Genomic DNA, 12,080 nt, shown 5'->3' with positions numbered 1-12,080 from the left:
ACCAAATTTTGTTTATTTGGATTCTCCACATCCGGATTCTGTAACACAAGCGGCAATTTTTAGAGAATTTTTCGAAGTTCCTTCACTAGCTTTTGCAGTTTTACCAAAATCAATTTTTCAAAATCGATTGAAGGTTGGGCCAACTAAAAGAAAATCGGCAAAGATCCCTGACAACAACGCAAAAACCAACCTGGTAGAATAGATAGAAGTGTGTTTGCTTGGAAATCGTGTATGGTTCTTTATGCACTACCGTCAGTTGTTAGTTCTTTGGATTTTGTTAAGCTGAGTTTTAAGCAACACACTTTCTACAGTAAACCGATTTTGAAAAATTCTCCACATTTCCTCAAGGGAGGCACAAAATTGAAACTTCTAGAATACATAGAAGCGACTTTCGTCTTCCGAATGCAATTTTCGGGCAGATGCTAGCTCTCTTACATGTGCCAAAGTTAAGTTTTTGCGCCTGAAAATTGATTCCAAACCGGATAACCTTTCAAAAGTTCTGCAAATATCCCTCAGGATGACAGAAAAACGCAACTTCTAGAGCATATAGAAGCTTGCTTGGTCTGCAGTATGCAGTAAAGACTTGACTGCAAGTGAGTCTACAGACAATTATTTTGGAAAACACGAAAAAGATAGCAGCTTATGCCCCATTAAATCAGGAAGACCAAATTATCTTCTCTGAATTCAAGTTTCGTTTTTGTCTCATTGTCCAGAATCTTTGGAGAATTTTTGAAACTCGACTTACTATTGTTCACTGTAAGTGTGCTTTAGAAAATTAATTCCAATGACAACAAGCCAGCCAAGCACTAAGAGAACATTCTATTAGGAAGATGAAGCACACTTTGATATATTATAAAAGTTGTTTCGTTGATGCGTCGTCCTCAGGAACGTTTGCGGAATTTTTCAAATTTAATCCTGTCTTCGGGCGACTGTGCAAATTTGACTGCAAATGTGCGTTTAAAAATGTATTTGCACAAAAGCAAAAATCCGGCTGCTGGTAACAGATTTTAATAGAAAGACTTTGATAAATTTAATTATTCAAGCCTATTTTCTGACCTCATTCCACTTGTGCGCTCCAAAACTAATTCTCTCGAAAAAAAAACGAGCTAAGAATGAACAAAAGGTGGTATGAGAAAGACCAAAAGTTGTTTTATCTATTGCATAAATTTCATTTTGGTGTCGCTATCAGAAATTTTTCAAAAAGTTTCAAATTTACTACCGTTATATGTTGTTTGTGCAAACAAATTAATTTTTGCAAATCCAAAAATCCAGCAGCAGGCTGAAAGCTGGATTTGGAAGACCAAATATGCCTTTATATGTTGCACTGGTTTCAGTTTTGTGGCAGCCTCAACAGCTCTAGAAGAAATTTCCAAAAATCATAGAATCTTCAGGAAAGTTTGCACCCTCGATTGCAAGTGTGTCGTCACAAAAAAGTAATCTTGGCTAAACCAACCAAGCTAGAAGCTGGCAGTTTGACACGTTAAAAAGGCCAATTTCTGTTTTTTCCATTCAATAAGTTTAAATTTTCGCTATCAGGGAAGTTAGAGAAATTTTTCACGCCTGACTTTTTATTCCAGCTCTTTTCGTAAAATCAGTGCAAGTAGGACTGGGGAAATTCATTCTGACGACACCCAAAGAAGCAGCAACAGGCGAAAGTTTGCTTTCAGAATATCAAAGACCCCTCTGTATATTCTGGAAGTTTAAGCATTGTATCTTTGTACTTTCAAACTCGAATCATATTTCCCCACCTTTCCTGAAAGGGTACCTGATAAAATTTGCTCTACCGAATACGAACTAGCTATCAACTAACAGAAGTTCATCTTGGGAAGATCAAAGACGCTTTCATATATTTCACAAGTTTCATTTTGGGGTCATCCTCAGGCAGGCCTGGGTAACACTAGATACCAAACTACATCCGGATTCTGTAACATAGCGGCAATTTTTAGATAATTTTTCGAAGTTTCTCCACTACTTAGTGAAGTTTTATGAAGAAATTAGTGAAAACACTGATGAAAAATCATGACAAAACTAAATTTTCTCCAGTTCACAAAAGCTTTTGTGGTCGACTTTTGTGGTGCAATTTTTCATTAGTTGCTAGCGTTTTTCGCTTCGTTGTAATTAATTGTCGGAGGCCCACTTGCAGTAAACTTCGAAAAGAGGCTTCAGTAGTGAAGGATTTTCGAAAAATTCTCTAAAAATTGCCGCTTATGTTACAGAATCGGGATGTGGAGAATCCAAATAAACAAAATTTGGTGTATACAATGCAATCAGCCACTAGGTGCTATCTTTTTGAGTTTCCGCAAAATACATTTTTAAGACCCACTTGCAATGAAGTTTGCAAAAGAGCTCGAAACTTGAATTAAATTTGGAAATTTCTTCATCAGCTCCGGAGGATGATACAAAACTGAAACTTGTACAGTGTACAAAAGCGTCTTTGATCTTCCTAACGCAAGGTTCCGCAGTTGCTAGCTTTTGTAGTTTTACCAAAATCAATTTTTCCAAATCGATTGAAGGTTGGGCCAGCTAAAAGAAAATCGGCAAAGATCCCTGACAACAACGCAAAAACCAAACTGGTAGAATAGATAGAAGTGTGTTTGGTTGGAAATCGTGTATGGTTCTTTATGCACTACCGTCAGTTGTTAGTTCTTTGGATTTTGTTAAGCTGAGTTTTAAGCGACACACTTTCTACAGTAAACCGATTTTGAAAAATTCTCCACATTTCCTCAAGGGAGGCACAAGATTGAAATTTCTAGAATACATAGAAGCGACTTTCGTCTTCAGAATGCAATTTTCGGGCAGATGCTAGCTTTCTTACATGTGCCAAAGTTAAGTTTTTGCGCCAGAAAATTGATTTCAAACCGGATAACCTTTCAAAAGTTCTGCAAATATCCCTCAGGATGACAGAAAAACGCAACTTCTAGAACATATAGAAGCTTGCTTGGTCTGCAGTATGCTTCCTCAGACCCACCGTTGGTCTTAGTTCTTTAGGTTTGGTTAGAATTTATTTTTTGAGTCCCACAAATTTTAGAAACTCGCTTATAATAAAGCTTGCAACTTGAATGGTGAACCGGTTTTGAAAAATTCTCCGAAGCTCCTTGAACATGCCAGGTAACCGAATTTTACAGAAGACATAGAAAGCACTTTGGTCTTTCGAAGTCAGCCTTTGCCCAGCTGCTGGCCTTGTTGCTTTTGCAAAAACTAGGCTTTTGGTGTGCAGTTATCAACGTAACCTTATAGAAAATTTTTGTGCCAGCAGCTTTTCTTAATTGGTGTTATTTGGTTTAGTTTTTCCTTTCCCTAGCACTTTTCTATAAAATAGCAAAAAAAGCTCTCATGCTGGACGGGTAAAAATGAGAAAATGTTGCCAAATTTCCCCCAAAGTAGCAAAATATAGCAGTTTACACCCATCAAGCGAATTTTGAATATGGTACATTTAGGTGCAAGATTAAGTCAAAATGTCATGTTTTTTGCCACCTTTTGGCTCATTTCTCAGGAACAAATTGCAGTAGAGCGCTCATTTCCCCACCACTGTATAGAGCACTTAATGACGCTTTTAAACGGTGAATTTTAGCAGTTTTCTCAGAAAAGTCTAAATAGAGTCTAGAAAAGTGTTAGTTTTGCGCGTTTTTTTTGAATTTCTAAATCGACTCAAACATGACGCCGCTGTTTTCGACGTTTCTCAAGGAGCGACAAAAAGCGGCAGGTTTCACAAAAAAAAAATTATTTGAATGTCCGACGTTTAGATGCAAGATTGCGCTAAAATTTCATGCTTTCCGTCGGTTTTGTGCGCATACTTCCGTCTCAGATTGAGCTAGAGCGCTCATTTACACACCACTGGATAGAGCGATTTTAGGATGTGAAGCACTGCTGGGGAAATTTCGGTAGCTTTCGCAGAAAACGCAGAAATTTCAAGAAAACGCCGATTTTTGCGCGATTGGATTTTAAATTTTGATATCCAGTTCCGCCGGCTTTTTTGGTGTATCTCGAGAACCATTTGAGCCCCAAAACACGTTTTCCTATCGTTGGAGAGAGAATTAGATCACCCATTCACAGAGAGAATCGAGAGTGACGGAATAGTAGCAGTTTTTACACCAAAAAATAAATTTGAATATCGCACTTGCCAATGAAAAAATAAGCCAAATTTTTGTGTTTGCCGTCGTCTCTGTCCTCATTTCCCGGGAACAGATTCAGTTAGAGCGCTTATTTTTACACCAGTAGATAGAGCATAAGATGGAGATTTTCCAAGATGAAGATCCTTTGAAAAATGTAGGCAGATTTATCAAGAAGAAACTCAAGAAAGGTGTTTGTTTTACGCGGGGATTTTTTTGAATTGTGATTTCGACTCAAACAAAGCGCCGCTGTGTTTTTCGAGGTTTCTCTAAAACGAGTTGAGTCACAAACCCCGAGAAAATAGTGCTAGTTTTCACACAAAGCGCTAAATTTGAACGTCACACATTTAGGAGCAAGATCGGGCCAAAATTTAATGTTTTCGGTCAGCTTTTTGCTCATGTCTCAGGAACAGGTTAAGCTAAAGCGTCCGTTTCTGCATCACTGGGTAGATAGTTAAATGGTGCTTTCAGAAAAATCACTTGGAAATTGTGGGAGTTTTCACAGAAAAAGCCAACTTTTTTCAGAAAAACTAGGTGCAAGAATTGAACAAAAATTCGTGTTTTTTCTCACATATAGTTTAGTTAGAATTAATGTTTTCAGACCCACCTGCAATAAAGTTTGCCACCGAACTTGCATGGGGTTTGAAAAATTCTCCAAAAATCGCTGAGGATGGCACAGCTATGAAACTTTTTTGAATGCGAAGCAGCGACTTTGGCCTTTCTAATGCAGCCATCCGCTAGCCGCTAACTTCTTTGGCATTGCAGAATTGGCAATTTCTAAGGCATACTTAAAGAAAAATCCTCCAACTTCGATTTCCTTTGCGTGAAATTAAAAAAATTCATGTAATTGAACCCGGCTTAGTGTTGGGGTCGTGAGAAGCTGCTTTCTACAATTCGACTGCCTTAAATTGGCCGCATAAAGCACCGGTTTCATTCTACTTGCCACACACTATTAGAAAATCTGTTCATTCGCCAAGTTTGGCTTGATTTCACAGGCAGTTTCAGATTAAATAATGTTGAGAAGTGGGCAAAAATAAGCAAATGCTCACGATTATACTCAATAGCACTTATACCTGTTCGCTCACAGCTAACGGTAAAGCTTTGAGCTCGCACCTATACAGGAAACTGCCCATAAAGGTGTTGTTATGTTTTAAATTCACTTTAGACGATTATTTGTTAGTGACATGAATTTTAATCTACCGCAGGTTTATTACGAAGTCTCGATGCGTCCTTGTTGATTATCAGCGATTTTTAATTGCAGTTTAATGCTGAATTAATTTTAATAATGGTTGGGAAGTTTGCCCTCTCAACTCGCCTACAAAGCGTAGGTTTTTAAGCGCTAATCAAGTGCATGAGTAATCAAAAGTACCATATATTTACGCTAATTGTCGAGTTATTCATATTTCATATCAAGGCAATGTTGGCGATTTGCGACACATTCAAACCAGTTTTTCTGCATAAAAGCACCTGGAGGGCAGACCTGATGGATGGTTTTGCGCAATTCGAATAAATCGGAAAATGGGAAATGTGGAAACGTCTCTTAACAACTCGTTTGATTTTTCAGTTTTCTTGAAAATTTATCAGGTATTTTATGCAGAGGAAGCAATTGCCTGAAACGTAGTCGCAAGTGAAGTACTCTAAGCGTAACTTTCATAACTTTAATTTTTGGACAACTGGAAAATTGAAAATGTCCTTACAATAACAATTAGGGCCTTTTGCACAACTCGTGTAAATCGTTGGTTTTTTAAGCCATTTTGAAAATTCGAAAAAACAATTAGCTGGGAAAAGAGGCCCTTTAAGAAATCTGAATAATCTAATTAAAATGTAAAATTATGTTCCAAAATATTAAAATGCCAAAAGATGAGCGGCGGTTTTGAAAAAATGAGCTCTTTTTGCACTTTTACTGTTTCAAAGTGAATTAAAAACTTTTTTTTAAATGACGATGTTTTACATTAAAAAGGGCGCACTTCCATTGTCTCTCCAGGAGTGATGACTAGAAGTTTGCTACTCTAAGGATTTACTAAATATAATTAAAGAACTAACCGCGGTTTAAAAAAATTAATTTGGTTTGCACTTTGATAAATCCTGAAAGAATTAGAGGCTTTTGATGAAAAATGCCTTTTAATATTTAGAATGGGTGGATAATGCTTTGTCTAGTAGTAACAACTGGTTGTTTTTTACTCTAAGAGTTCATTGATTATAGGTAAAACACTAAATACTGTTTAAAATAATTGACCAGTTTTTAAATTTTCTGAGAGAATTATAAGCTGCTTTTGCAAAATAATGTTCTCATATGAAAAAGGGCTCATTTCCTTGCTCTATCGAGTAGTGACAACTTAAGGTATGTTACTCTAACGGGTTACTAGGTACAGATCARAAATTATTCGCGGTTTTGAAMATTTTAATTTTGTTTGAAATTTTACATTTTCTGAGAAAATTAGRAATTTTAGCAAAATTRCGTTTTATTCGAGAAAAGGACGCATTTCAATGCTCTATYCAGTAGTAACAACTAGAGGTTCGTTACTCTAATAGTTCACTATATGCAGAAGAAAAGCTAATCGCGGTTTTGARGAGTTTAACTATTTTTGCAATTTAACATTTTATGAGATRATGAKAAACTTTAGCAAAATGATGTTTTATTCGAAAATAGGTGCATTTCAATGMTCTATCCAGTAGTAACAACTAGAGGTTCGTTACTCTAACAGTTCACCAGATACAGATGAAAAAGTAAGCGTGGTTTTGAGGAGTTTAACCATTTTTGCAAGTTAACATTTCATGAGAGAATGAGCAACTTTAGCAAAATGATGTTTTATTTGAAAATAGGTGCATTTCAATGCTCTATCCAGTAGTAACCACTAGAGGGTCGTTACTCTAATAGTTCACTACATGCAGATGAAAAGTTAAATGCGGTTTTGAGGAGTTTAACTATTTTCGCAATTTAACATTTGATGAGAGAAAGAGAAATTTTAGTAAAATGATGTTTTATTCGAAAATAGGTGCATTTCAATGCTCTATCCAGTAGTAACCACTAGAGGTTCGTTACTCTAATAGTTCACTACATGCAGATGAAAAGTTAAATGCGGTTTTGAGGAGTTTAACTATTTTCGCAATTTAACATTTTATGAGAGAAAGAGAAAMTTTAGCAAAATGATGTTTTATTCGAAAATAGGTGCATTTCAATGCTCTATCCAGTAGTAACAACTAGAKGTTYGTTACTCTAACAGTTCACCAGATACAGATGAAAAAGTAAGCGTGATTTTAAGGAGTTTAACCATTTTTGCAAGTTAACATTTCATGAGAGAAAGAGAAACTTTAGCAAAATGATGTTTCATTCGAAAATAGGTGCATTTCAATGCTCTATCCAGTAGTAACAACTAGAGGTTTATTGCTCTAACAGTTCACCAGATACAGATGAAAAAGTAAGCGTGGTTTTGATGAGTTTAACCATTTTTGCAAGTTAACATTTTTTTAGRGAATGAGAAATTTTAGMAAAATGGTGTTTTATACGAGCCATGGCACACATCAATGCTCTACCTAGTGGTAACACCTAGAGGTTTGTTACTCTAATACTTAAGTAGATAGGAATAAAAAWAGTAAGTTCTTCCCTTTTTGGCATTTARTAAGAAAATTGGATACTTTTASAAAATTGTGTTTTACTGCAAAAAARCACACTTTAATGCTCYATTCAAGAGTAAAAACTAGAAATGKGTTAGGGCAATAATTTACKAATTATGAATGAAAAGCTAACCGCGTAGAAAAAAWTACTAGAACTGCAATTTGACATTTTSTCAGAAAATTAGAAACTTTTGCAAAATGRTGTTTCTTACGAAAAWAGCTGGATTTCAATGCTCTATCCAGTAGTAACACCTAGAGGWTCGTTACTCTAATAGTTCACCACATACAGAGAAAAATCTAAACGGGGTTTTGAGGAGTTTAACTATTTTRGCAATTTAACATTTTATGAGAGAATGAGAAATTTTAACAAAATGATGTCTTATGCGAGCCATGGCACACTTCAATGCTATATCTAGAAGTAGTAACTAAAGATCTGTTACTCTGACAATTAAGGAAATATGAAWAACAAACTAACCGCCGTTTTGAAAAAATGAACGAATTTCGCAATTTAGCATTTAACAAGAAAATTGGAAACTTTTACAAAATTGWGCTTTACTATAAAAAARTGTACTTTAATGCTCTATTCAAGAGTAACAACTAGAAGTCTGCTACTGCAACAATTTACTAAATACGAATAGAAACTAACCGGGGTTTTGGAAAAATTTACTAGATCTGCCATTTGACATTTTCTCAGAAAATAAGAAACGTTTGCAAAATGTTGTTTTATACTAAAAGATGGGTCATTTTAACGCTCTATTCAGTAGTAACAACTAGAGGTTCGTTACTATAATCGTTCCCCACATACAGATGAAAAGTAAGCGCGGTTTTGAGGAGTTCAACTATTTTTGCAATTTTGCATTTTCTGAGAGAATGAGAAATTATAGCAAAATGATACTTTATACGAGCCATGGCATACTTCAATGCTCTATAAAATAGTAACAAGCAGACGTTTGTTACTCAAACAGATCACTAGATACAAATAAAAACGCGGTTTTTAAAAAACCAACAGTTTTTTCAATTTGGCATTTTTGAGAGAATTGGAAACGTCTGGAAAATGATGTCTGCGCATTTAACGGCTCTATCTAGGAGTAACAATTGAATGTTTCATTTTCTAACCAGTCACTAGGTATAAATAAAGAACTAACCGCGGAATAGAAAATTCGTCTTCTCTTGCAATTTGACATTGCCTGAAAGTATCAGAAACTTTTGCAAAATGGTATGTTTCACATCGGAAAGGGCAAAAAACGGTATTTGGAAAATTTACAAATTACTCAGAATAACCTGAGCTCTGAAATAACTCAACCACATGGGAATATTGATTCATGTGATAAGAGCAACTGTTGTAACCCGTTTGTTTCTTCAGTTATTTATAAAAGTTGAAATAGCGATCGAACGTCATGATCTCGATTTCAAGCATATTTTGGAGCAGATTTTGGTGTTCTTGCACTAAATATTCCTCTAGTATTCATCAGACCATTGGACTGCATCATCCGCTTATATAACGCCAACCAGTTCTTCTAGCTTTTTATCAATGCTCGGCTAAACATCGCCATTAACACAATTAGCACATTGTCTAATCCTGAATCTTGGCACAAAGTCCACTTGCGATTGGTCAAGGCGTCATCATCGCTAATAAAAATTCGAAATGGCCAATTATTGCTATTAGAAACAATCGCGGATGGCCTTCGACGTTGCCAGCAACAGCAATTTCCTTCAGAAGCTTCAAATTACCGATTTCACAGGTGTGTGCTTGCCGATGAATTGAATTGGAAACGCGCATTTTTCCACTGCCACCATGCGACCGGAAGTTGTAAAAGACATCTGCAATGTCGCTTCGCCTTGTATTAACGTTTACTGGCCAGTTAATGGTGATTGTTGGCCAAGTTTATGCGTCCGGTTATAAATTGAAAAGAACACTGATGTCGAGATCTAAGCAGAATTTTTCTTGTGTGTTCCAGCTCGAGGAACGACAGGGTTACCATGATACCAATAACGGAAGACACGCCGCCTGACATGCTGGCAGGGGCCATGGATTTAACTGTGCATCTTCCCAGTGGAAAATCAGTTAAAATGTCAGTGGAAAGAAGGTAAATTTGCCTTGGCGATTCATCTGATGCCATCAGTTGTTTACTGATCATTTTCTGTATTTATCAGCACGCCAATGATGGACCTATTAGTACAAGTGACCACCACCAATCATCTGCAGCTGTCCAACCACACGCTGCAAGTATTGGGCATGGCGCCCTCTTCAGAACACAACGACAAAGTGTTGCTCTTTAAGCCCAACACCCCCATTGGAACCCTGGATACTCAACATATCCGGGTATGTGGAGTTGTGTGGAGTGAGGTGGAGTTAATTTCAGTTTACTTGATGTCATCTTGCAGGTTCTCCCAAAGGAGCGGACACTGCCAGCCCCCAAGTACTCCGCCCCTGGACATCAGCCTTTCGAAAGTACCTTCAGACTCAAAGTGCACCTGCCTAGGAACCAGCTGTACGTCACGAGAGTGAGCCGGAATGTTCTTCTGGAAGATATCATGAAGAAAGTGTGCGGCGAGAAGAATCTGGATCCCACCAAGTACGACTTCAAGCATCCAGGTGAGGATGCGATTGAAGCACTTTCTCAGGTTGCAGATTTAGGAGAAAATTATGAGTGAGAAGATTCGGATAATTTCAAACTCTTAGTTCTGCAAAGTTCTTTAAAGTGGATAGTTGCAAACTTTTGCTGGATTTCGGCAGGTTCTTTTTCTGAAGAGATTGAGGAATTGTTTAAATCAAGAAATTAAAAAAAAAACACGTTAAAAAATACATTTGCAGCCAGAAAACGGAGTATATACTTTCCAAATTTGGCTTTCATATAGAAAGGAGGAATTTACAAGACATTGATGAAACGCATTTTTCTATTCTTCTACCGCTACAATCTTCCTTTAGAGCTTCAAAGTGGATTTGCGGCAAAGCAGAATGAGTGCTGTAAACTTATTCTTGCGAAGAACAATGAAGAATACTTCAGCTGTGCAGTCACTTAACTGAAGATGCGGATTTCTTCTGACCATCGCTCTGTACGTTTTTTCCTTCAAAATAACCATGTTGGGTGAGGACAAGGAATTTTCTCCGTTTTTGTCTTGAAAGCATTGGAAAATGCCAGAGGCAAATAAATTTGCAATCGATCTTCCTTTGAATCTTTTTCTAGATGGACACTGAAAAATGCATAGTTTCTTCAGTAGAGAACACAATATTTGGGTTTTTCTCCTCAAAACATTGAGGCATGCTTCAACGGTATAATTTTGTATTCAGAAGACGCAAAACTGTTTAACTCAACAATTTCCGTGTTAATCTTCGTATTAAATTTGTGGAAAAACAGAGTGAGTTTTGTGGACGTTTCTATTGGGAACATTGAAGAATTCTTCAAAATTTATATGTTGGTCCCTTTTTGGGATGTTTTTGGCATTGAGGACTTTTTCTGCATGAGCACATACCAACTGTTACGGTCTTTCTTTAAATCTTCAAATACAAAGAAAACAAAATCAAAATAATACAAAATCTGCATATTTGGGTAAAACCATGGCACCCTGCACAGTGACTTTCTTCTTGAAGACACCATCAATCTTCAAAATATTCAATGTCAAATCATATACGAAGATAAATCTTCAAAGCAAATTTGTTGCGAAATAGAATAAGTTTTATGCGCCTTTTTCAAAAGATTGAAGTATTCTTCAGATCTGAGTTTCATGACCATTTTGACCTGAACCTGAAGACCTAAAGATAAATTTGCTACAAAATAAAATGAACTTTCTGGACCTTTTTTGCGGACTTGGGAGCATTCTTCAGCTGTGCGCCTATTGGTTTGAATATGGTTAAAACACCTCAGGACATTGAATATAATGAATGCTTATATTGGACAGACAATGAATGCTTCAACTGGACAATTAGTTATTTAAATTGGGAAAAAATCGTTTTGAGGCATCGTTGTGTACATCTTAAGCTTCAAAATGCATCTATACTTGGGTGAGAAGTTGGTTCTTTTTGACAAGAGTTAAGCAAAGCAGAAAGAGAACTTTCTAAAGTCTTCTTGAAGACTGAAGAGTTCTTCTGCACCAACTGTAACAATCTTCTTCTTAATCCTCAAAGGAAAACTGTTTTGTTTTAAACATTGACGAATTGTTCACACGTTTGAATCTTCAGAATCTATAGTGTCAGGCGAGAACAGAGTGTTTCTTTGAAGATATTGACCAATGCTTCAGCGGAATAATATTGCAATCTGGACACGCACCAACTGTAAAAGTCTGCCTCTCAATTCATGGACGTTTTTTCGCAGGCATTGAGGAATTCTTCAGATGTTGGTATCTATTCAAATGAGT

At 36.5% G+C, this 12,080-nt stretch overlaps 1 protein-coding gene across 3 annotated transcripts in view; it reads left to right on the top strand.

Annotated features, from left to right (window-relative positions):
• LOC109536057 overlaps positions 1-12,080 on the top strand; it is an 81,485-nt gene that overhangs the window by 51,104 nt on the left and 18,301 nt on the right. For all 3 annotated transcript variants that reach the window (XM_019902129.2, XM_019902131.2, XM_019902130.2), the window contains 3 exons: positions 9,683-9,811; positions 9,879-10,047; positions 10,110-10,320. In XM_019902129.2, the coding sequence (XP_019757688.2) occupies positions 9,683-9,811; positions 9,879-10,047; positions 10,110-10,320 (509 nt within the window). The remainder of the gene's footprint in view (positions 1-9,682; positions 9,812-9,878; positions 10,048-10,109; positions 10,321-12,080) is intronic.

This window comes from Dendroctonus ponderosae, unplaced genomic scaffold, assembly GCF_020466585.1.
Source record: "Dendroctonus ponderosae isolate FM_Combo_2020 unplaced genomic scaffold, Dpon_F_20191213v2 Dpon_F_20191213_11, whole genome shotgun sequence".
In the NCBI taxonomy this organism is placed as follows: domain Eukaryota; kingdom Metazoa; phylum Arthropoda; class Insecta; order Coleoptera; family Curculionidae; genus Dendroctonus; species Dendroctonus ponderosae.
The sequence above is the reverse complement of the archived record's forward strand: the minus strand, read 5'-3'. Positions and strand labels throughout refer to the sequence as shown.